Source organism: Penicillium verrucosum, assembly GCF_028828655.1.
Source record: "Penicillium verrucosum strain IBT 35672 chromosome Unknown utg000001l_segment0_segment0, whole genome shotgun sequence".
Taxonomy (NCBI): Eukaryota; Fungi; Ascomycota; class Eurotiomycetes; order Eurotiales; family Aspergillaceae; genus Penicillium; species Penicillium verrucosum.
In genome coordinates this window covers 12,550,757-12,574,681 of record NW_026643210.1, presented here as the reverse complement: position 1 = coordinate 12,574,681, position 23,925 = coordinate 12,550,757, and the positions used below count along the sequence as shown (strand labels likewise).

The 23,925-nt window shown below is 47.1% G+C and overlaps 8 protein-coding genes across 8 annotated transcripts; 2 read left to right on the top strand and 6 right to left on the bottom strand.

The window, feature by feature from the left end:
• Positions 1–1,203: 1,203 nt before the first annotated feature.
• Positions 1,204–2,574, bottom strand: N7516_004624 (uncharacterized protein; the record flags this gene model as incomplete). The annotated part of the gene is given in 4 exon segments (XM_057217344.1): positions 1,204–1,849; positions 1,864–2,249; positions 2,315–2,449; positions 2,509–2,574. 4 exon segments carry the CDS (start codon positions 2,572–2,574, stop codon positions 1,204–1,206), a joined length of 1,233 nt encoding a protein of 410 aa, XP_057079227.1.
• A 2,734-nt stretch (positions 2,575–5,308) lies between these two features.
• Positions 5,309–6,933, bottom strand: N7516_004623 (uncharacterized protein; the record flags this gene model as incomplete). The annotated part of the gene is made up of 4 exons (XM_057217343.1): positions 5,309–5,738; positions 5,794–6,050; positions 6,107–6,819; positions 6,846–6,933. The coding sequence occupies 4 exons, from the start codon at positions 6,931–6,933 to the stop codon at positions 5,309–5,311; spliced, it is 1,488 nt and encodes a 495-aa protein (XP_057079226.1).
• Positions 6,934–8,370: 1,437 nt separating this feature from the next.
• On the bottom strand, positions 8,371–10,266 carry N7516_004622 (uncharacterized protein; the record flags this gene model as incomplete). The annotated part of the gene is made up of 6 exons (XM_057217342.1): positions 8,371–8,548; positions 8,605–8,872; positions 8,948–9,140; positions 9,187–9,837; positions 9,939–10,139; positions 10,189–10,266. 6 exons carry the CDS (start codon positions 10,264–10,266, stop codon positions 8,371–8,373), a joined length of 1,569 nt encoding a protein of 522 aa, XP_057079225.1.
• Positions 10,267–12,821: 2,555 nt separating this feature from the next.
• On the top strand, positions 12,822–14,228 carry utr2 (putative cell wall glucanase (Utr2); the record flags this gene model as incomplete). The annotated part of the gene is made up of 3 exons (XM_057217341.1): positions 12,822–12,936; positions 12,997–13,434; positions 13,492–14,228. 3 exons carry the CDS (start codon positions 12,822–12,824, stop codon positions 14,226–14,228), a joined length of 1,290 nt encoding a protein of 429 aa, XP_057079224.1.
• Positions 14,229–14,871: 643 nt separating this feature from the next.
• On the bottom strand, positions 14,872–16,512 carry N7516_004620 (class I SAM-dependent methyltransferase; the record flags this gene model as incomplete). The annotated part of the gene is made up of 11 exons (XM_057217340.1): positions 14,872–14,953; positions 15,007–15,435; positions 15,506–15,692; positions 15,758–15,783; positions 15,833–15,873; positions 15,938–16,043; positions 16,085–16,126; positions 16,176–16,205; positions 16,268–16,324; positions 16,377–16,435; positions 16,486–16,512. The coding sequence occupies 11 exons, from the start codon at positions 16,510–16,512 to the stop codon at positions 14,872–14,874; spliced, it is 1,086 nt and encodes a 361-aa protein (XP_057079223.1).
• A 1,014-nt stretch (positions 16,513–17,526) lies between these two features.
• Positions 17,527–19,895, bottom strand: N7516_004619 (TPR domain protein; the record flags this gene model as incomplete). Its single annotated transcript, XM_057217339.1, has 3 exons — positions 17,527–18,394; positions 18,463–19,164; positions 19,219–19,895. The coding sequence occupies 3 exons, from the start codon at positions 19,893–19,895 to the stop codon at positions 17,527–17,529; spliced, it is 2,247 nt and encodes a 748-aa protein (XP_057079222.1).
• Positions 19,896–21,308: 1,413 nt separating this feature from the next.
• On the top strand, positions 21,309–21,608 carry N7516_004618 (uncharacterized protein; the record flags this gene model as incomplete). Its single annotated transcript, XM_057217338.1, has 1 exon — positions 21,309–21,608. The coding sequence occupies one exon, from the start codon at positions 21,309–21,311 to the stop codon at positions 21,606–21,608; it is 300 nt and encodes a 99-aa protein (XP_057079221.1).
• Positions 21,609–21,926: 318 nt separating this feature from the next.
• Positions 21,927–23,780, bottom strand: N7516_004617 (alkaline phosphatase; the record flags this gene model as incomplete). The annotated part of the gene is made up of 2 exons (XM_057217337.1): positions 21,927–22,207; positions 22,259–23,780. 2 exons carry the CDS (start codon positions 23,778–23,780, stop codon positions 21,927–21,929), a joined length of 1,803 nt encoding a protein of 600 aa, XP_057079220.1.
• Positions 23,781–23,925: the final 145 nt, after the last annotated feature.

The following is a 23,925-nucleotide window of genomic DNA, read 5'->3' as shown; positions in this document are numbered from 1 at the left end:
TCCTGTATTTTTCTCATTGCCACTATGCTCTTCCTATCTACCCCAGGTCTCTATTCTACTTGGTGTTGCCATAACCCATTTTATATCGGCCTTTCCAGCCTGCAGAATTTGAACTCATTGACAGAGAACCACATGCTTCGTGCTTTAGATATAGGATATATTTATTGCCATCAATCCATGAGCTAGCTTAAAAAAAAAGGACACCAGCTAGTCCCGTCCGGTCACAATGGTGGCTGTTTTGATATCTAATGCACTCAGCATACTGTCTATACTTTGTCTTCGGCTTCTATGTATTTCACAAGGCTTAGATTTCTTTTCTCTGTGTCCATATTATGTTGCTTCGGGTGGTCATCTCACAGTATTTTCGCTGCTGGCTCGTATTATTTCCACCTTATTTACTTCATGATCTTATAGATGGTCTCTCTTACGGTCCGGTCCATCATATTCGGTAGAATCCTCAGTTTGATTCATCATTCTCCTAGTCTCCTTCGTAGTTAAATAATAACAAATATCTCCCTTAATATATCTAGTTAATTCATTCCACTCTCCTATATCTGATTTCTTGAATTAATATTGGAACGGTTGATCCATACTGCCAAATATAAATAATCCCTTATGATGGACGGTGTCGTGATTTGCATTGTCAACACAAATCCTACACTTGTCATCTTCAATTCCTTTCCGTGTTCACTCTTACGAAATTATCATCTATCTGGTGCAAATAGCACCTTAGCTCCTCTCCACCTAGATAGTATATCTATCTCACTTATCCATGAATCTATCATCAAGCAATTTTGCAGGAGTAGTCACATGGATAATGCCTGAATACCTGATGGCAATCTACTATGAAATATAAGTTACAGGTAAGAAGAGCCGAGGGAAACGGTGCAGATTTATCAAAGGACATGACATTCATCATAACCATAGAAATCATGAAATGTCCCTCCCACAAGCACCTTGATATTCTAAGGTCGCTCGGAACAGTGCACACAAGATGCTAAAATCAACAAACAAGAGCAAAAGGAAAATTGTCCTGCTAGAAAATCATAAGGACGAACCTCAAGGCCATCCTAATATGCCTTTTTTTTTTTTGCGTTTCACATTTCAGGTAGTGCGGGAAAAAGGAAACGAAATCCAGAGAACTCATGCAGAAATCCATGTAAAATGCAAAAGAAAAAAGAAAAGAAAATAGCTCAGAAACAGTCATTTGCAGATGACTACCTCAGAATATTTCTCGAAAATCGCTTTGAGATCAATAAGGCGACCATCGGTTTGAGAGTCATCGTCCGAACTGACAAACAAGGCTTTGAAATCCGGACGGAGGGCCTTTTCTGCGTTTCCCTGGAAAACAATTTCATCATCTTCCGAATCATCTGATTGATGATTCTGCTCAACTCCGGAACCAAGGCCAACTGCAAGAACATCCTTTTCTTCTGAATGAATAGTGCTGTCGGTGCCGGCGTCAGTTCCAGCTGGAAGGATGACGGCCAGGTCGTCGTCAAGATTAACCAACATGCCTTCGGTGGCACCTCCTGTGGTGATCGGCACAGGGGACTCCTCACAATTCTTGAAATTGCATTTTTCGCTCCCGTTGATTCCATTGACCGGCTGGTATGTTTGCGATGTATGGGGTAAGCCGTCCTCGGGGGAGTCGCATGCGGGCGAACCTGGCAGATATGACCGGGACGAGATTGGGATAACACCTTCAACCGCTGGGGGAGAACAGTGACTGCTGGCAGGAGTGCCTGGATCTGCTGGGGCAGCATGGGCTACATGGACAATGGTCTTGTGGGAGGGTTTATCGTCACCGTCCAGCCGGACCTCGACCCCCGGAGCTGGCTGATCGCTGCTGTTAGCAGCGACCCCCCTGATAAGCGCTCCCTTCCTTTTGTCTCGAGATTGGCTTTCTGTGCTGTTTCCATGTTGGCTACCACACTTGGTGACAGTTGGACGCATTCCACGCCATCGTTGAAATCCAAGAGAACACCTGTTGGTGGCGATACTCGTGTCACGGCGGAGAGAGCTCGAGGGGCCTTTGGGATAGCACCAGGGCAGTTTGAATTGCTCACTATTCCCTTAGAGGTACTTGCTGTTGGCTGAGCCCGGACATTTTGTCCGCCGCCGGCGCGACCTGTGGAGGCTTCCGTCCTGTCCATGTTGGCTGGAGGAGCTAGAGGGGCTGGAGGGGCTCTGCGGTAGCCGTTGTAGGTTCCGCGGCGGATTCTGCGCTTGTACCCATTATATGGGGGCTGTTGATAACGTAATGTTAACATTCAAAAGTGAATTAATTAAGCATAAAACACTCAGTACTCACAAGGCGGGGAAGTTCCTCCTGTTGAAGTCCAGGGCATGGCGTATTTGCAAAACATCTGTTCTCGAAGAAAAGTGCAAGGCTGCCTTCAATTTGGCACAGTTCCACTGCTAGCAGAGTCTCGTCTTTTTCCACAAACTGTTGTCGAGAAGTCAGTAAAACATGAGGTGAAACTGACGAAAGTACCTATGACTTACCCAGTCATGGCATTCGCGAAGGAGGGACTGAGCCTTGCGCATTTTGTCTAATGTTCGAGCAGCCATTTTGAAAAAGAAGGATGAAGTTATGCGTAGGTAAAAGTGCGATCAGAAGATCAAGATATGTAGTTGCTGGGTGCTCAGCAGGGAAGCGTTGAAGCTATTGGCAAGAAGATGTGGAAGGAAACGAAGAGTGAGGAACTGCAGTTGATTCATGCAGTCACTAAAGATATTGCTGGGAGTTAGATACATGCAGTAGAAGTCGAAGGCGATGGTTGATGAGAGAGGGCCGAGGGAAGATCTAAAGAATGCTTATTTTATACCTCGACCTCACACTCTTGTCGCACTGCAGTTTTCTACATAGTATAATCTTCTAGGCTCTGTCTATGTATTCGTCGTAGCCCCACCCTGCTCAAATGCTTATGTCTTATGTTGTCAGGCCTCTTTCGCCTGGCATATTCTTCCTATCCATGGCCTTATAAACCCTACATGTAATCCCTAGCCCTAAGTTATGATCTTAGCAGCATCCTTAGTCGAGATAACTAGTATATATGTTACATTACCCATTCTATTTCTAGCCTCCTCTTCATTTCAGGAAAGGCTCAGTGCAGACAACGATCTCCTTCAGCAGCATTTGTCGCTGACCAGATCCCATCTCCACGGGAAGACTAAAGAGGTCTTCGTCTTCACAGACGATATCAATGCCCTTAGACGCATTGGCGGGTGCTTACCTCATGACCAGAACGGAGATATGGCCAGTCACTTGGAGGCAATCGCACGCCACTCAGAGACACTCAATAAGCTCGGCGTACACGTTGAGCTCCATCTGAGCATAATATCCTGCCTGCTGCATCTCGGGCGATAACTATGCTCTATGTTGGCCTTTATTTCGCAATATCACCACTGTTATTATGCTTATCGCCCTCTCGACTTTCCTTTCTTTGCACAGAAACCCGCCTCACCTCGCTAGCTAGTCACATCTTATTTGATCCCCCGTTCACACCCTTTCCCTTCACATCAAAATCATATCCATCTCACTACTGAAAACCTCCACTCTCAACTCCTGGTTCTACGCCGCACTTCTCCCAGCAAGATGCCACGGGACCGACCAATGACCCACTAGACCCAACAAGTCTTGATAAAAGTGACCAGGGCTCGATCTATCTCTGGTCCGTGAGAGTCAATTGGTAAGTCATATATTCGTAGCAACCCCCGAACGGAGGAGGTAAGTAAACCCCGAGGGCCCTATAACCCGGTACTCACTTTATTTTATGGGGTGGTTTACATTTCAATTTGCATTATCTTCTGTGTTGCTTTCGAGGTGACATACGATCTAGCCTCTTCCACCGATTTTCAACAGAACTAGTGCCATCCTCTGCACTTCAAAATAAAAGGGTATATGCCCTCGTGGCACCCCCGTTATTAACGCTTGGGCACCTGTAACTAATAGGTGCACACCAAAGTAAAACACTATTGGCACAGCAAAAAGTCTACCTTTTGGTCTTAGCCTTCTTGGCACCTATTTTTCGGCCTAGGTGTTATTTATTATAGTATCGCCAGCACTTTCTCATACCATCGCTCAGATCTGATGGCTAACTCTTCAAGCCGACCTATATCATAGGTTCATTTTCATCCTCGTCCTACTCCCGCTGTCTACCCTCTTTCACTTATCGCCATTCATTACATATTTCAATTTCGAATAACATATCTCGGGCTCGGGGTTTTTCACCTAGATCAACCTACCTGGCTTTTCAAGGACCGCCATTATATAACCCTTAACTAGAAAAGTAATTTTCTCCCGGAGAAATGTTGAATAGTTGCTAACATAATCTCTATCATAGAACCGTGGCGCAACCCCCACCCAAAAGGTCAGGTCTCAAAAGTCCAATCATAGATAGACCCAGTCTAACCATAAGCAGGAAGAATCTAGAAAGAGGATACTCACCAAGGCTCAGCCCAAGGGCAGCACAGTCACCGCCCTAAAGGAGGTTAGATCTCAAAAGTACTATCACGGTTGGATCTCTAACAATATATAGGCACCGTCGAAGAAGACCCCGGCTCAGGCTTAACCCACCTCAAGAAAGCCCACAAAGCCCACAGCCCAACCCAACCCAACCCACCAAATGGGCTGGGGTTTGGACCCGAAGAATACAGTCTCGACCGCAGATCCAGAGGCAAAATGGGCGTCAGAATTAGCGAAACAGCATAAGGCGCCTGCCTTTAAGAGCTGCTGATCTTTTTTTTAATTCAATTTTCCTCTGTTTTGGATTAATCAAATAACTGATCTCTCTCATTCCAATCATCTCTCTGAAGAGATGCTACTTCTTCTTAGGAAGCGCTTTCTTAAGGCCATCTACCGGCATAGCCGTAGTTAGACAGACCGAAATTTATCCCAACCCTTGGGACAGATCCCCCCTGTAGGTTGTTACTCTAGACGATCCTAGGGATCTCGTCAGCTACAAGAGACGACTTCTCCGTCAGAAAACTAGAGGATAGAACGAGAAATCGATGGAAAAGTAATTGGTTGATCATCTAAAACCACGGAAGAGAGATGAGCGGAATCATCACCCGTCCTCGAAAGGCGGTGACTTCACCGCATCATTCTCCTCAATAAGACTAAAAATACATATTATTTTCCCTGTTGTTTCCTCCCTCAATAATCACACTCTTCTCCTCAGCAGCAAGACTAAAAATACATATTTTTTTCCTGTTGTTTCCCTCCCTCAATCATCACACTCTGATCTCAATTCGGGCTTCAACGAGAAACAAGTCAGCTTTAGGGAACAAAAATTTCAAGAGACTATCCTTCATGCTCATGTCCCAGCATAGCGTTCGGTCCGAATATTGCTCCCATCTCGTGAAAGGTGGGGATAAGGGTGTCAGGCTCCACTTCCACTGCAGTCTCAAAATCGAGTAGAGTCACCGTCCGGCTTGATCTGCTGTAAAGTATATTATGCATACCAGCATCGTCAATACGCACAGCAACTTGCCGAAGGGCGTTGATTCCATTGAGACACTGAGTCTTGACATATGCTCGCTCAAGTTCGTTGAGTGTATGCCAGATATCGCTGAGCCTGGCGCCCTCTCTATATTGGAGAACAATTGCATATCCGACTGGAAAAACACTAGAGCAAATGATTCGCCCCATTGCTATCCACCTCGCGAAAATATTTGTGCCGGGGGGTTGACTTTGCCAGATACGCTCGTAGACACCTGCCTCAGAATCAAACCTATATATAAATGATTAGTTAAGCCTAATAAGAGGATATGCCGTCCACGACTCACAACTGATCTAACTTAGGTCTCCAACACTTTAGAATAACAGGCGAGTTATTCATGCTGGCTAACCAAACCGCTTTGTCGTCCACGCTAGGAGTTGATATCTGTTGGCAGCAGTTGACGATAATAGGTGCGGTTGAGCCATTATCCAGTATCACACTCGTTGAAGTGATGACTTCGGTTCCGGTGGCAGCTGGTGGTGCCGAGGGGTCATCATGGCCACGGAGACGGTTTGGAACACGTACCGGGGGAGCGCCTCTGAGCTTTTCGATAAATAAGTAACTCTCCTTGGCTCAAAGTTACCCGGATAGATACTTACACTAGTGACAGGAAAAGACGGGCTCTCGTGGTACCGCGGCTCGGACAAGGCCATCAGACAGAACCCTGCAAAAAGTTGGCGAAGCGATGGTTGTAGGGCGTTATATTTGACCGGTTGCGAGAGCAGAAAGCAAGTGTCAGCGGTCCTTTTCACAAAAACCGTCGAATTGTATGTGGAGATGAAACCGTATTGCAGGGAAGCCATTCGCATTTGATTAGCAAGCTGGCCTAGCAGTTCATCGGGAACAGAGTCAGCTAAGTTTCCATAATAACAAAGACAAGAGATACGTAAGAGACCTCGGGATGAGTATGAGATAAGCAGGGACATACCGATCAGAGGTTCAAGGTGATAAGAGGTGCTCGGTTGATTCAGTCTCATATAAGCCTCAGGAACTGCCCAAGACGTTTTCAACTCCCCGACCAAATAAACATTGTCAGGCGTACGCTCGCTGTTGACCAGACCCAAAGAAACGTCCGGAGCAATATCACTTGCGTGACAAATAGCCTGGATATCAGCGAATCTCATGGAAGACATGCCTGGAAGGGGTTTGAGTGCTTTTATAACTGGGTCACATAGGTTTCGGATGAATCTTCCAGTGAGACCTAGCTCATTTCCAACTGTGTATAATTCGTCTTCGTCGTGGAAGGTTACCTCGTGGGTAATGGGTGTCTGGCGGAAGAGGTCGAAAGCATCACGAACAAACGAATCCCACACTGTTGTATATAGGCGAGGGAGACACGATCACTGTGGATAGATGGATTTGCCGTTCCGAAGTTCAAGTTTAATGGTGGCAAGGCACGAGCTAGTTGGGTTTGTGCAGGTTCCATGATCGCGAAATTTGAAGTGTAAGAGTGTTCAAGGGTCAATAGATGTTGATGAGGTGGGGCTGCCTGGGCCCCACAGAGGTCAAGTGTAAAAACAAGCTTTACCGCGGCCTGTTAGGGATCATCACCTGACATCCCATTATCGATACGGAAGCCCCTTGCAGATAACGCGATTAAATTGGAAGCGAACGCGCTTAGATAAGACAATATTCTGAACCATGTGGATAATCCGGACCAATACTTTGTGTCCAAGTCCGATTAGGTTTAGTAGCAATATTGTCACATTTCCTAGTCTTAGTTTGCTATGGTTTAGTTGGTTCATGCCTACCCACGGTCAGCTGACTAGTCAGCTGACCAGCTGGGAGGGGTAAACGGCAGCTAGTTGCCATCTTAGAGAATCAACTCTTTTATCTCCTAACTTATCATACTATGTGTAACAGATTGGTAGCACGCCCTGGTACGATCCGAAGGGTTTCCTTTAGGGTTATTCGTATCTTTTTTCGATTTTATTTTTAGCCCTCCCCGTACGGGGCCCCTATTTAACTTATCGTCGAGTAGCATTCGACCTATATATTTTACGACGAGGCCTATAGGCTTATATAGACGTAGTAGATAGGCCTTACTAGATAGTCTATTAGCTTACGTCCTATCGAATAGGACGTTTACCCTACTAGGACGAGTTCGACGTAGACGTTGTCGCGCGTATAGACTTATTAATTCGACGGTATCTAAGTCGTCTACGCCTTCCTAGTCACGAGGTAGTCTATATTAAGGTCGATATCGCTTACTACTATCGGTAATTCTCCGCCGCCCCTTTTACCTAGCCGCGTATCTAGTACTCCGCCGATATAGGATACCCGGCCGTATCTAGAGATAGCGGTTTAATATATATTATTTACTAGACTGTCATGTCATGCACTATATATATCGGAGCCTGGTCTATCTGAGCGTAATGCTCAGATATAGTGGTCTTTTGGCCTAGTTTGTAACTCGCCAGTTCAGGGGCAGGTTGTAACATTGACGTTTATATTCGCCTATAAGACTTATTAGCTAGTAGTCCTATATTATAGCGTCTTATATACCGAAACGGGATAACTAGGACGTTTAGCCTAAGCCTTATATCGGAACTTAGACTAATTTTATATATACTTCTTAGGCCTTATAGATAGAAATCGCTAGCTATTTACCTATAATAACTTTCTTTCACTCTGGCCCCCACCGACCACTGCGCATTTCATTTACTGGAGATGCCGCTCAACCCGATACGCAGCTTGTCGCGCAGGAGCGTAAACGCTGGAATACAGCCCGTAGCGGCATCGTGTCCTTTCGTGTCCTTTCGTGTCGTGTTTCTGCAAATTTCGTCTCACAAATGCTTTCAGCTCAGCCCCCGATCAGATCAGTGCGGATTATCTCGTAATCCGAGGTTGTCGTGATCAGACATCAACGCTCGTTTCGCAAGGCGGATTCATTGGCTGATAGCATCCCGCGTTCTAGTGTGGTACCCCACTGGCAACCAGTAGGAAAATAAGCCCTGCAGAAGCACCAGAGATAAGGACCACGTTCACTGTCTGGAGGATCCCCAAGTGCCAATGTGGGCCTTTCCCCCTCGCAAAATGATCTATGGGAAATGAGACATATATGGTGACCCATAGCCCAATAGGGGGAATTACACACCCTAAACCCAGGAACTCTACAGCTGACACCACTGTTGAGCCAAAGGTATAGTATAGGAAGTGCCCTGATAACGCGAGCTCGCACATTAAAACATAAGCAGTCCCTGCCCCCATTGCAGTGGAATGATAATAGTAGTTCTGGTCGGGATTAAATTTTGGGGAGTTGGAACTTGTGGGCGTGCTTGGTCTCACAATGCCAAGGGGCATGCTGCTGGTTGGATTATGGTTTGGGGTAGCAGGCGCCTTTGATCCAACGCCGGTCGGATTGTCTTTTGATATAATAAGTTTAGTACTATTTGACTGAGTGCCGGTAAACGCAAACTGCACTGCGGGATTTGACTTACCTGGGTAAAAAGACTCAAGTACGGCGATAAGAGGAGTCGCGAGAAGGATAACGGGCATGACCTGTCCAAAACTCCACCTGTTATCGCTGATGCCGTCAAAGAGAAGGTGAAAGTTGCGATCTGGAAACAAAACATTTAGAGTCCGTAGCAGACTCCACAAGCCCAAAAGGAAACTGGCAATGAGCCAGTATACCTAGCATGAGTTAGTGCGTGGTATTTGCGATAAAATGAGCACTCACCTCAAAGAACATTGAGGAGAAATGGTCTGCGACAAGGCGCAAAGATAAGAATAATGCCAGCGCCGGATAGTAGAGAATGTCTCCTGCAAAGCGCCCCAGCCCTTTGGGGTGGCTCCTCCAGTGATATAACATCCAAAGTAGCCTCCGCAAGCCGTGGCTTATACGTCTCCTCAAAGTCTCAACCACAAATAGAGACAGGGGCTTGTGAAGCTTGATTACTCGGAAGATAAACCCCAGTCCGATAAAGGAAACTAGTATAACCATGGACACAAATGCCTCAACGGAGCCTGAGAGGACAGGGGCGGAAAAGCGGCAGATGGCATAATCGCTTCCTAGCGGATTATGTTCGGAGACCTGGACCAGCTCACCGGAGGAATTCCACTCATAGCTTCCAGTGGGAACCATTGCAGTAATAAGCATAATTATGAGAGCCAGCATAAAAAGCAGTCTCCACTGGCGTTGGGGTTTTCGGTTATAGAGATAGTTTCTCAAGAGGGTCAGGCACGAGAGATGCGTCAGGCTTGAGAACCACGCCAAACGACCTATGACCAACCAGTGGTACGAAGAAAGACCACAGCGGAGCTGGGTATAGCCACTGATGAGTATTGCAATACCTGTAGCGAGCTGGAGATCACTCATCACGAGAATGCACTGTCATTGTTAGAATCTGCTTGAGATCCTCATGGAACACGACGAACTTTTGTTAGAGGGATATTGGGATAAGGCGAGCGCGAAGGGCTCGATCTCTTTACCGCACGAAACCCTCTGAATGGCCACTTGATGCACCGGAGGATGATCAGGTCGACAGGGTTTGGCTGAAACGGCACGGCACGAGAACAGCCAACATTGTTCTCCTTACGAAACGGATCCAAATTCGGTTGATATACGACAAAATAGTGAGCAATAACCACGATGATAGCAATCCCAGCTGTTGCAACATATCCGATAATGACCTAGGAAGGCTTTTAGTAGAATGGAGCCACAACAGATGCAGAGCCTTACCCCAGTACCAGTTATATCAGAGTCAAATTCAATTTTATCGGGGTGTCGTGAGCAGTCATAGCTACAGTCCCCAACCATTTTGCACGCTGTAAATAGAATACGTAGGATAGGGAGATGCGAGTCTAGATAGGAGCTTCGTTTTTAAAATTGATTAACGGACAGAGTGGCCTTTTTAATGTAGTCGAGGTGATCAGCTGATCAGCGAGGCTGAAACTTGTCTAAGCCTCTAAGCCTCTAAGCCCCCTCGCGGCACCTATTATTCGGTCTGAACTACGATCATCGCGGTCCAAGCAACACTTATTAATCTAGTATAGCAGATGTTGGTTATGGTCAATTTTGCCAATTGATTGACTCAATTCCTATAAAGTCTCGATTAACTTGGGTCTCAGACGGTAATTTAAATACTTAAAAATACTAGAAGAATCTACATTACTTATAAATCTGCCAAGAATTGGCATTTTTGTATTGTTTGAGGCCCATTGGGCCCCTATAAAAGCCTAGTGGGCTTTTACCCTAGGCCTAAGGCCTATCGATGGGCCTAAGGACTAGCCCAAAGACCAGCCTATTTGCGGGTTGGTCCGGGTTGGGCTATGGGCTTTATGGGCCGGTGCGGAGGTCTAGTTGAGCGGTGAGCTTCGTCAGATTGAATGTGCCCTTGTCATGGTAGTCGTTGAACTGCTGCCAGGCATTATGGTAACTCAACACACTGGCTCAGGAATTTGACGCAGAAGTACAACATTGATAATTGGAGAACACGTGTGTTGCATATTTTAAATCAGCCAACGTATCATACAAGTCTGATAAAAACCAGTTTGATTTTAGCAAAAGCAACCAATAACCAAATCTCCTTACATTCCCCCGTACCACATCCGTTGGGTTTCAAAGTGTACAACATACATAACAAGTATTCGAGATATCGTACGAAGTAGATCTGATGACGCGTGTGTAGTATGTATGTGTAGATCGGAGATTGCCACATTCCTTCTAGAAGCATACCATCTGAAAACAACTAGTTGCTGGCAAAGGGGTGGACTTTGCTTATCTGTTATCAGTTCCCCCTAGCGCCGCACTCAGCAACGCATAACCGAGAACGAGAATGGAGCCAAAGAACCACGATCTGTCATTTTACGCCCATGCCCGACACAGTACACTAGTGATCTACGTTCCTCCCTAGTGCTTGGTGTGGGTGCTGGTGCCTGGTGACGGGGCTAATAACCGAGGCAGATAAGGTTAGATAGTTTGGGATTGCCGTTGTAATAGGCAGGAGAGAGGAGATTTCACTGGTCAAAGTCTTGGAGAATCTTGGGGGCGAAAGTGAGCTTCCTAGTGCGGAATACAAGTGCTTGTTGCCGAGGGCGCCGAGAGCGCCGAGAGAGAGGAATTGAGCGTAGTGAACTCTTGGAAGTCGATGATAGCCTAATGCGAGGCTCGCGCATGGATTAAGATTATCGAATTTTGGGGCTGATTCGTACTCCTTGTCCTACTGGCCACATGTATTTTCGACCCGCCTAATTGGTCCGGCTTAAGACGCCTGGCGAACGGATATTGGAAGTCCGATTTAAAGGGGTTATCACAGGATACAACTCACAATATCCATCATACAAGTATACATAGTTAGTTACAGATGTACTAAATTGTACTCTCCAGTACGTATAGTACATAGTTATGAAGTACAACAACGAACCATGTACGGAGTTAGACATTGTTTCAAATGCAGATCAATGTAAAGTGCTATTTCTCCGCAGATAAAGGGAAAGTGGAAAGTACCAATGCTTGCGCTAGTATTGTACCCATTTTACACCAATTTCCGACTACAAACACCTGGGGCTGTCTCAGTTTTAAACGGTCATAGACTGTGCATTTTGGGAATTGCGATAATTAATTTGACTAAAAGCTAAGACTGGTTGGCTTGGCTAAATTGGCTTGTACCTAGGTAGAGGTGATTACCTAGGTAGTTAGTTATCTATTTTTTTTTTTTCTTTGTCATACCACATTCAACAGTCCCCGGGGGCTATATTATCACCTGGACAAGATCATCAGCTGTTCAAAGTGACCCTTAGAATACCTGAATGCTCATTTAATACCATCATAATACCATCACAATACCACGCACAGACGGGAATCCCCCGAACCTCTCCACAAAGGAAAATGGGAAAAAAGTAAAAAGAAAAAATAGAAGAAAATTATCAGCCAATCAGAATAGTTCCTTGGTTAGAAAATTGATTTTCTTGACCCTTTTGAACTCTGACCCATGGATCCTACCACCCAAGATTGAACGGAGTTCATCCTGATTGGGTTAGTTTCTGTTCATTTCACGTTTTTATGTTTTTATGTTTTTATGTTTTCAGAGCCGTGGGAGGGGAATATCATATTAATAAATATTCGCCTCCCCTCCGTTTTCATTCTCTCTTCAGCGAGAACTTGCTTTCGTTCTGTTATAATTATCTTATCGCCCTTGCAGTGAATTCATCTTCACTTGCTGCCTCTCGTTTATATCACATTATATCACATTAACTTGCATTGTTGCCCCCTTTTCTTTGCTTCCCCACACTTTCCCTCATTTCCTGTGGCTTGGATTCAAATTCTTGGATATTCTGTCATTCCCACTGTATATACCAACAGTATACTTAATAATGGTCCGCTTTGTGACACCTTTGGTCCTGGCCTCGCTGTCAGTGACCGCCTTCGCCGCGCAATCCTGCAGCTCCAGCAGCCAGTGCAAAACTGAGAAATACCCTTGCTGCTCCCGTGAGTGATATTCACCCCCCCTAAGATTGCAATTCATAGCCAACCAATTATCCAATACAGAATATGGTGAGTGCGGTACCGGTGCCTACTGCCTCGGTGGTTGCGATCCCCTCGCCTCGTTCTCTCTCGATTCCTGTGCGCCTATGCCCGTCTGCGAGAGCAAGACTTACACCTGGGACAACCTCGATAATGCTGTCACTCAGGACAAGTACCTGGGTAACGCCAGCGCTGCCGATTGGACCTACAGTGGAAAGGTTAAGACCGAAGATGGCAATCTGATCATGACTATGCCTGCCAAGAGTGTCGGTGCTCTCTTCGCCAACAACCACTACATCTGGTATGGCAAGATTTCTGGAAAGTTTAAGAGCTCCCGTGGCAAGGGTGTCGTGACCGCGTTCATTCTTCTGTCCGATGTTAAGGACGAGATCGACTACGAGTGGGTCGGTGCTGATTTGACCACCGTGCAGACCAACTACTACTGGCAGGGTGTTCTGGACTGTAAGTCAAAGACAAGAATGATCCGATCCGATATAATCATACTAATCGGATAATTAGGGCACAACAGCGGCAACATCAGCGTGGAGGGCGAAGACACCTTCAATGACTGGCACACCTACGAGATCGACTGGACCCCTGAGAAGGTGGACTGGGTCGTCGACGGCACCGTTCATCGCACCCTGAAGAAGGCCGATACCTACAACGAGACCTCCAAGCAGTACGAGTTCCCCCAGACACCCTCCCGCCTTCAAATGTCACTCTGGCCCGCCGGCCAGCCCAGCAACGCCCAGGGTACCATTGACTGGGCTGGTGGTGAGATCGACTGGAACAGCGAGGACATCAAGACCGTCGGCTACGACTTTGCCACCGTCGGTGAGGTCAGCGTGAAGTGCTATGACCCTCCCTCCGATGCCACCAAGAAGGGCAGCAAGGCCTACCTCTACACCAAGTCCACTGCCATGGAGAGTGATATCTCCATCACCAACAACAACACCGTCCTTGGCTCCCTTGGTGCCACCGGTCTCGACATGGACCTCGGCGCTAACAAGTCAAGCTCGGGCTCTTCAACCGCATCTAGCTCCAACAGCATCCCCACCGGCAACGGTGGCTCTGGTGGCATGACCAGCAACACCAATACTTCTTCTGGCACTTCCACCACCGATGAGGAGACTTCCACTTCGGGATTCACCCAGGGCACCCCTACTGGCAACGGTGCGGCCGGCCAGAACGAGCGTGTCCTCCGCGGCTCGCTCTTCGGCGTCCTGGTGGCTCTTGTTGTCCTTGTGACACTGTAATTTTTTTGGCTGGTTCGATATATATATCTCAGCATGTTACCTTTCTTATATTCTTCTTTCTTGCCATGCTTTTTGCACAGCATTGAGTACATTTTTTTGTTGACTATTGTGCAACTCCCTTGGTGTCTGTCTCTGACTGGCCTTGAACAAATCATCACCTAATGAACTACCTTGTTCCTTGTATCTTTTTTTTCTCTTCTTCTTCCTTCATTAGGTTGTGATGTTCAACGGTCAACCGCATACGCATCTGCAATTTCCCTCCATTTTCGTTTGATACACATCTACCCGGCGTTTTCTTTTTGGCCGATTCATGCTGTCAATCCCTTTCTAATTTATGCGACGTACCGCTACTCTGGTAATGATTTGTGATTCCCCGCACATGATGGAAAATAGCTACAAAATCCGTGATCTTTTGTTCATATATACCAGATTTTAAACTGCGCTCCATGGCTTTCCCTTTCTGCTTTTACCATGACCTTAAGTATTGCATAATCAATAAGCTTAGATGCCGAGAAAACAGGAATGATATGAAAGAGCTCAGAAAAGAGCCGACAACGAACAAAACTTCACTTCGAGAATCCGTGAACGCGGAAAAAGAAAAACAAGGACCACATCCACCCACCAAGAAAGTTCTAACCCGACTTTACGGCGATCTCTCGACCTTAATATTTGCCTCCTTCACATCCAATTCCTCCTTGGTAGGCTTTCTTGCCCACACACGGTTCCTAAAATTCATCAGTACAAACCAAGCCAGCGATGCAATCCAAAGAAAACCTACGCAGGTTCATAAGCATGAATGTGCGGGTTGTTCAGCTCTTTGCGCACTTTAGCCAAATACACATGCACCTCCTCCTTTGTCCACGGCACCGGCTCCCCATAGTGAGTGAGCAGCCACATCGCCCAACCTTCCAGAGCAGCGTTCCAATGGCCATACTGAAGGTGTCCGGTCTCCTTGAGTATACTATCCTTAGCCCAAGCCCCAAGGGGAATCTTGTACTCTTCCTCATGCACATCCACGAACCCAGCTTCCATGATTGCGTTGCGCATCGTTTCATGGGTTCTGAGTGACCGTCCAGCTCGCTCGGAGCATCTAATAAACATGTCCCCCCACCCATATAGCTGGTGTTCTTTCTTCAAGCTACCGTCGTCGCTATAGAGTCGCACGTCTAATTCCATTTGTTCGATCCAGCCACCCGGCTCTAGGGCGCTATTGCGAAACAGAAAACGAATTAGGGCGCTATGTTTCGGAAAATCGATGGATGGGGAGTGGAACTCACTCGTACGCCTGTTTGTATAGCTGGTGCCATCCCTCAGGAGGGAATGCGCCGTACATTAGGCGCATATGGATAAAGTCAAAGGGCTCTCGCCATGTCCACTCGCGAAGCACATCATCCACCTCGAAGATGCAGTTCGGTGGTATCCATGTCATAGGTGGAGGGAAGATATCCACCCCGCGGACAGTAGCTAATTAGTTTTAGCTAGCACAGTCTAGTCACGAATAGAAGGAGTCGAATCAAGAAATCCAGTACCTGACGGATAGCGATCGGCAACGTCACTAAACACTTGTCAGAGCTTCTCTTAAAAGGAGTTACCTGCTGACTTACATTGCCCAATTCCCTTGGCCAGTTCCGATATCCAAAATATTCTATGCTGCGTGGTTAGCGGGACGTTTGAACAAGGATCGTCTCATCGTCTCGGTATAGATTCACCTTAGGCGAATCGCCGATAGGGGCGCGGAAAAGAGGATTCGGCTGATCGTGATCTAGCACGAGAAACACCATATGGCTGAGTCTGTTAATATCCCAGTCTTTGTGGCTATTGGGGAATGAAAGGTATGGGGACGGGATGCAGTTTACCCAATCTCAAACGCCTCAAATTGTTGTTCGTCAGAAGGACCCCTTGATATGGTTATTATACGTAAAACAAGATCATTGCATCACAGCTAACCAGTAGTCGTCTTCTTTAGTGGCTTGGTATCTACAATATCAGGTTAATGTTAGGAAGCGATCTTAGACTTGAAGTATCCTGAGTATCCTGACCTTCGGCCGTTCTCTAGCCGTCCTCTCGCGATTGCGGACGCGATAGAGGTGGTATCCCTACATAATTTGAGAATGCTGTCATAGATATTCATAGTGGCACTTCACTCACGACTGAAGGTCCTGCGCATCCCTGCTGTAGTAATTTTTCATAGAGTAGAAATCAGGATCCTAGGTGAACGGTGAGAATGACTCCATCAGATTATAAAAGCACCACTTACCACCGTAATTTCTTCCATTTCCTTCATTTTTGACATATTCTCAACACTCAAAGGCAAGGTAAAATTGACAAGGGAGGAGAAGGTGGAGTGTGAAAGTGTCAGAAGGGGAACGGGAATATCCCGAGGGTCCACAACCGTTAGACTAGCAACGTGTCAGCCACAGCCCTAGAATATCACCAAGTTGGGACTAGATTGACTTAAAGAAGAAGTACGCGCGGCATGCCAGTTATCTGTGGATTGGTGAGCTGCGTCAGCAATCTGACATACTGCCATGTATGTGGGTGATGTCTTTGTACCTAATTCCGTTCTCATTTCTTAATCCGTCTACAATACTCCGTACTCCGTACTCCGTACATGGGTAACCATTTCATTGTTACTATATCCTTTCATGTGCTATAGTTATACAACATATGTTGTAGGTAACTCTACGTAGTGTTTTTCCTCTGCCGGGTGGGGCTTCCCCATCTTGGCTGCCGCCGCTTTTATGAGGGCCCTTTATGCGAGTTTCCCAGGTGGAAGGAAATTCTCAACGCGCATTATCGACGAGAAACCACATCATTGACAACACCCCGTTCCATGAATATAGCTCTGCATGCAAGAGAGTGGGCTCAATCAATCAAACTCTCTGATCTGGCCATACAACTTGCAGAGCTATGTGCAAATTCCAATGTCTTTTCAAGCTGCTCCACCTAGGCCGGCAGATATCAGGGTATTCCGGGAAGCAACTCAAGCCCTAATTCGTGGTACCCACCTCCGGATTGTGATTATTTGCGGAGATATGTGTCCTGACTTCTATAGTCCTTATTCTCTAATATTCCCCCTTACTGAATAAAATACAGATGTAATATAAGGGAGGGGGAAAAAATAGGAAATAACGATGGCTGCATGATAAATGCGACTGCGAACAGAATTGATTTCAACCTTTTAGGAATTGTTAGTGGATGTTGGGTTTACTTGATAAAGGAACACATACCTTAACCACTCGGCCAAACCGCAATTGTTTGCCATATTCACCTCTTGGTACATCCCAAATCACAAGCCCTAAACTACCCATCCTTCCACTTGGCCTTCCACTTGACCGTCAAAACTAGCATGAGCCGTGGCTACCTTCAAGCTCATTCCATAAGTTGCATCAAAGCTTGCCTCCTCCCCAACAGAAATCAAGTAAGCCATGCGAGCATACCGTTCTGCCTGTATGGCCCTCTCAGGTGCAACCTTGAGCAGAGACTTGCCAAGAATCATCCACGCAACAACAAGATTATCCATAACAAGCCCCCATTTCTTAACAACAAGTGGGCCTTCTACACCCCCCTCAATCACAAATCCAACAGCGGCGAGAGCCCGACTCACAGCCTCCCTAGCTTCATCCTGCTGCTTCAGGCCGTCATAAACCCCAGCAATCAAAGTAAGCGGCTCCCACAACCCAAGGCGCAGTACCTGCTCCAGCGGGCGCAGATAGGTCTCAGCCAGACGCTCAATGAGAATCTCAGCGCGCTCGTGACATTTATCTTCCAGTGCCATAGCAATCTGCTCATGCTGTCTGGTCCGTGTCCAGAGAACGCGGGGCTCTGTCGCCCGGACATCGGCGCACATGGCACAGCAGCACTCAAAGCCCCAGTGTCGGAAATCCATGGGCTGGTTTGCAGGGTCGGGGAGCAGGTACCAGATTGTCAGCTCGGTATTTTTAGGGATATCTGTGGTTGCGCGGATGATCATCATGTCGCCGATGAAGGCGCGGTGTGCGTTGCTCATGCATGAGTGGTTGATTATCGAGGCGTAGGGCCAGATGCCGCAGTTGTGCGGCCTTTCGGGGCTCCTGCTTGCATCGAGCGCGTCATGGATGTGGTCTCCTCTCGAAGAGGTTGGGCTACCGAAACTGTTGAGGGAGATTATGCGGGTGACCTGGAATCTGCGGGTTAGGAACGAGGATTTGTTAGCTTGGTGTACTTCAGATGGAGTGGCTTGTTTCTTTGTTACGTGTCTACCACCGGCTTGCCATCAATGGGTCCTATTGAGACCTGCTTGAATCCACCACTGTGGAGGTCGGTTATTGCTGATGTTGATGATGGGTTCTTGTGTAGCTTTTCGATGACCAACGACGCGAGTGCGAGTTGACCTCCTCGGATGGTCGTCCCCGTTTCAGTGTTGACATGGAGGTTGCTGTCCCACCTTGGCCCGCTAGGGTGCTCGGTTGCGTAGGCAAATGCTTTCTCACAGAGAAGTAAATCACCGGCCTTAACTGTCTCTGTTGTGAATAGGCCTCTTCCTTGGGATTTGGTTTGCCGGACTGTCACTGGGCCAATCCATGTCGCATGGTCCAAGAGCGGCGGGCAGGTTTTCGATGCTTTCTCCTGCATCTTCTTGAAGTTGTATCCACCCTTCTTTTGCTCTGCAAGTCGTGAGATAGCTTCACGAAAATCGTTCTTCGCACTAACATCTTCAGGGTGTTTCTTGCAGAGTTTCGTGAATACATCGCAGCTTTCCCGGAACCTTCTCAAATGGTACAGGCTTTGGGCTTTGCCTCGAAGGGCTTTGTTGGATTGTGGGCCCGCTGGAACGGTATCAAGATCACGCAGAGCTGCATCCCACCCATCGACCTGGAAGAAGGCCAGGCCTCGGTAGTACAGAAGGTAATGCATTTCTTCCTCGGTCGGCGAACACTCCAATCCTTTGGAGTAACTGTCACTGTGATTAGCATTCTTCGCTGTTGAATAATCTACTTGGACACTTCACTGTTCAGTGGCAGAATAAAATTTGCCCCGGTTGAGATACTCGTTGCCCACCCTTAGCCAGTCCCTGGCCATCCACTGAGAGGTCTCATCCTCTGGAAGCCGCTCTCGCCAAGCTGATGGGGCCATCTTGTCGAACAATGGGATGAACAAGATATCAGAAACGTGATCAACTCTGACTCCGTATTCTCCAACGGACGTCAAGGTCAGATATGGCTCCTTCACAAGCAAAATCTGCCCTTGATCAACAGAGTCGTCATGGCAGTGGAGCCTCTCGTTCAACATTTGAAGCGGGATTGCATCTTCCTTTTCGTCTTCCACAATGGCCATAGTTGCGGTCATCTTCTCTGCCTGGGTGATTGATCTGACCAGGATGTAAGAGCCCCTATGATGAGTTTCAAGAAGCAAATCCTTGAACATGATCTTTTTCAGGCCTTCCAATGGAGCGAGACATGGTGGATAGATGGGAGGGGCAAAGGAGACATCCACTGTGCTGGCGCTAGCTTGGCCCGGTGGTTGATCTTTGTTCATCATTTGCCGATACTTGAATTGTTTCAAGAGTTCGTGTCGTGTCACTTTTGGTTTGAATTGCATGCCCTTGACAGCCTCGGCAGCTTCAAGAGCCCGGTTGTGCTCGCTCAAGAGCTTATCACCCCCTGGGTCCTGGAGGAACCTGTCCATTTTCGAAGTTGTTTCTTTTTGGGAGTTATTCTACTGATGGAATAAACCGCCGATAGAGTCTGATCCTTATCGATGATATCGAGGGTATATTCGATTGAAATGAGTGACCATGAAGCGAGGTAATTGGGCGAAGTGAAGGCTATCTGCATGTTAACAAACAACAAGAGAAGCACACGAGGAACAAATACAGGTAAACATTGGACCATCTAGTGTAAATTGGCAACTGTGACATTCAAATATTCTAATTGGGATGATACAACCAGATTTGTGCAAGTGAGTTTTATACTACCATCTTAGAAGGTTGTCTAGGTGAGGTTATGGAAAGAGGACATGTCTGTCCATATCTATCAGGCTATGCAAAAGAGATGCCTTTGACAATACAATCTATAGGCAAAGCCAGTTCTCTCATTATAGAGGATTCTTGGCCGTATAGCTGTTTTATGTTGAGAGACAGCTACCATTAAGAAGTCTTTGTTCTTCTTATTTTCAGTATATAACTACATACTAATATAGTTAATGGTTATTGAAGAGCTTTATCGCTTTGGCATGGTATAGCACCGGTTGAACAAGATAGGGAGTGCCTTTCATGTAGGATAGCTTCATATAATTCTCAGATATCCACGGGTATAGCTTGTGACATTTCATTTGGCTTTGTTTGTGCAAACGTTTGATTCCAGACTCTCTTTGTGTTTATCTCACCATGCTGCCTTCCATGATAATCCTTCTATTTTTCTTTCTGGACATTTGGTATAACATATGGTATATACTGCATACTCCCCTACGTAGTTGGCATTCACAGCAACGTTGTTTACTCTCAATAAAGTCCTTTGTCTCGTACTTGAAAGGCTGTACATAGTCTAAAGCTACTTCTTTCATCATGAGTGATCTAAACAATGTTATGTGAATAGGTAAAGTGATGATTGCCTGCAGAGTAAATAGAGTAGCAAACTAGAATGCTTGGGCTTTGGCTCACTTTTACTTCATTGTCACTGCGCTACATGACCTAGTATTTATTCACTATACTCTCTCAAGGGTAGCCTTTATCATTGCGCAATTCCCGCTTCTTACTTCTTCGTATATGGATTTCCAACTCATTTTTCCGATTTGGGACATGTTCCAACACAACGGTATCCAACATTTCACTCACCCCAAAAGTTCGCTTTGCCATAAAACAACCAAAGCCTTTATTTCTTTCCTAGCCAGTCTCACACTAAACAACCCACTTAAGTCGCACATCACAATCAACAAAATCCACAATCGTCCCTTCGAGATTCACGAAGAGCGGATACAACCAACAACCAGCCAACCAGGTATTCTACCTCGAGCCGCACCAACACAGAGCAAAGCTCCCTCAAGGCACACGAACACAGAGAACACTCAATCTCGCGTGTCAGCCACGCGAGCTGGACCAACATGTGTCTATTTGTGGAGACTCACTACTCCAACTGCAAGCATACGTGCTTCGAGCTCTACATCTTTTGTCGCGAGGTCCTCCACCAACTCAATCGCATCAACGACCCGGACCAGCGCAGAGACTACGATTTACCATTTGACCCCGGTTGTCCCACGTGTCAGCCATACACAGTCACGATGAGATCAGCCATCCTTCGTCCGGAAATGGGTTATCTGAGTGTCATTTCAGAGAGCAATATCGTGCACCAGATGATGGTTTTGGTGGAAAGCTGCCCTGATTGTGAAGCGAAAGCATTGTGATTTCGATTTGTGCTTTGGGAGATACGGATGTTTGGCGATGAGGTGACATGTACCTATTCAATTGTGTTGAGGATGATTTTACTCGGTGATTTTGAAGTTCAAGGAGAGGATAGCACTCAAAATACCAATGCTTATTTGATAAGACCAACGTCGGTTGTACACAGATGTTCGAGGAAATGATATATCGGATTGCATACAAGTATATATGATGATGATGATATTGATAATGATGATGATGATGAAACCCTGAAATATCCACAGTGCTGCTTAATACAGAAACCCAAAAGAATAGGAAAAATGCCAAGTGGTGGCTGTCGTTTAGTGTGCAGCACCACATCCACAATCATCGGCAGATCGCTTCCTGAAGTCTCCATGGTAGGTGTCTAGTCCATCGGTGTGGAAGTTCAAGCCAAGGCGGTCACCCATCCAATCGTATGATTGTGAGATTCCAGACTTGGTGTCCTGTAGCAACTTCGTGACGTTGTCGACGTTGAGATCAAGATAGTCGGCAAGGAAGTCTCCCACGTCGGTGTTCTCCTTGTTGCCAACTAATGGCCAAGCGTCCTTGGTAGACGACGCGTAAATGTTGACGTCAACAGCTATAACGAAATTAGCATACTGTCATAGGTCACTGATTAAGACGATCTTACCAGAATGTCCGTGAGTACTCCAACCAACCTGGGCGCGGCGGCTGATCATATCCGCGAACACATATGCCGCAGTGACGTCGGGGTCTGGGTGGAGCAAGGCATCTAGTTCATGGTCTGTAGCATCATCAATGGCAAGCCCATCCTTAAGAGCCTGCCGGACCCAAGACTGTTTGGCCGAATCCTTGGCGTCTTTGCCTGGCCCAGAAAGATATTCTTTTAGTTGAGCGGCAAGGTATTCGGCAGAGTGGCTTGCGTTGTCCAGGACACTCGGAAGCCACAAATACTCAGGGTAGGTCTTGTGCAGCTGGCGTGCTGCGGAAAGACCGCCGGTCTCGTGGTCAGATGTGCTCACAATCACGCCAGGAGTAGAGTCATTCTCTAGGAACTCGAGCGCAGCAGAAAAGGCCTTGTCGTATGCCAGTACCTCGTGAACCTGAGCGGCAGGATCATTGCCATGGCCGGCATGGTCGATGCGAGAGCCCTCGATCATGACAAAGAACCCTTGCTCGCTGTCCTCAGTGGCCTTGCTCAAGGCCTTCAAGGCAGTGCGAGTCATCTCCTCCAAAGAGGGATAGGTCTCATTTTGAGTACGTCGATCAATCTCAAACGGGATATCCCCGCTAGCGAAGAGACCTAGCAGTGGTAAAGTGGCATTATCACCGCCCTTAAGGCTATCGAATCCCGCACGGTCATCGATATAACCAAACCCATTCTGAGCAGCAACCTTGACCAGATCATGATCATCACCACGGCAGCTACCAGCCTGTGAGTTGGGCAAGAAATGGCACCGCCCACCGCCAAGCAGAAGATCTACTACCCGGCCGAGAGGATGTTCTCCAACTTCTTGCGCGGCAATCAGATCTTCGTAGTTCCGTAGATTGGCATGCGAGGCAAAGCATGCTGGGGTTGCATCCGTCAGGCGGGTGGTCACAACCAGACCTGTCTTATAACCAGCCAACGCAGCCGCCTCGAGCACAGTCCCACAAGGCGAGTGGTCGGGAAGCACCGAGATAGCAGAATTATAGCTCTTGCGACCACATGAAAAAGCCGTCGCTCCAGCAGCAGAGTCCGTCACCAAGCTAGAGCTTGACCGTGTTCGCGAAGTTCCAATGTGGTGTTTATCCAAGACTAGAATGTCATCGAATGGCAGATCATGCGTGTATTGTCGGAAGCCTCGAGTCAGCGAGAGACTAGTAGGGCCCATGCCGTCAGACACCATGAAGATCAGGTTCCGCTTGCCTGTCGGCTTGCCTCCAGGGCCCCAGGTTGTATTTGACGAATGATGGTCGTGGGGCTCTGCTGACTTGTGTGGGTAGATCGCGGCCAGCACAATTACCAAGATTGTTGCAATAAGGGCCCAGGAGAACACTCCAATTTCCCGCCAGGAAGGCCAGACTCGTCGTTTGTTTTCGGGGGCCGTTCGCTCGCCGGTCAGGAGGGCGTAGTCTTCCTCTTCATTTCGGATCGACGAGCCATCATCGGAGGACAGGCGCGGAGGTAGGAGGGACTCTTCCCGCGCCATAGCTAATGTAAAGACAAAACCGGAAAAGAGTGAAGATATACAAGCTCAATAACTTCGATTGCGACCTTCCTTTGGAAGGTTGTGTTGGCTCACGTGGACCCTGAAGCCTGGGGTTGGAGGTGAGGAGATAAGGATAAGATAACAG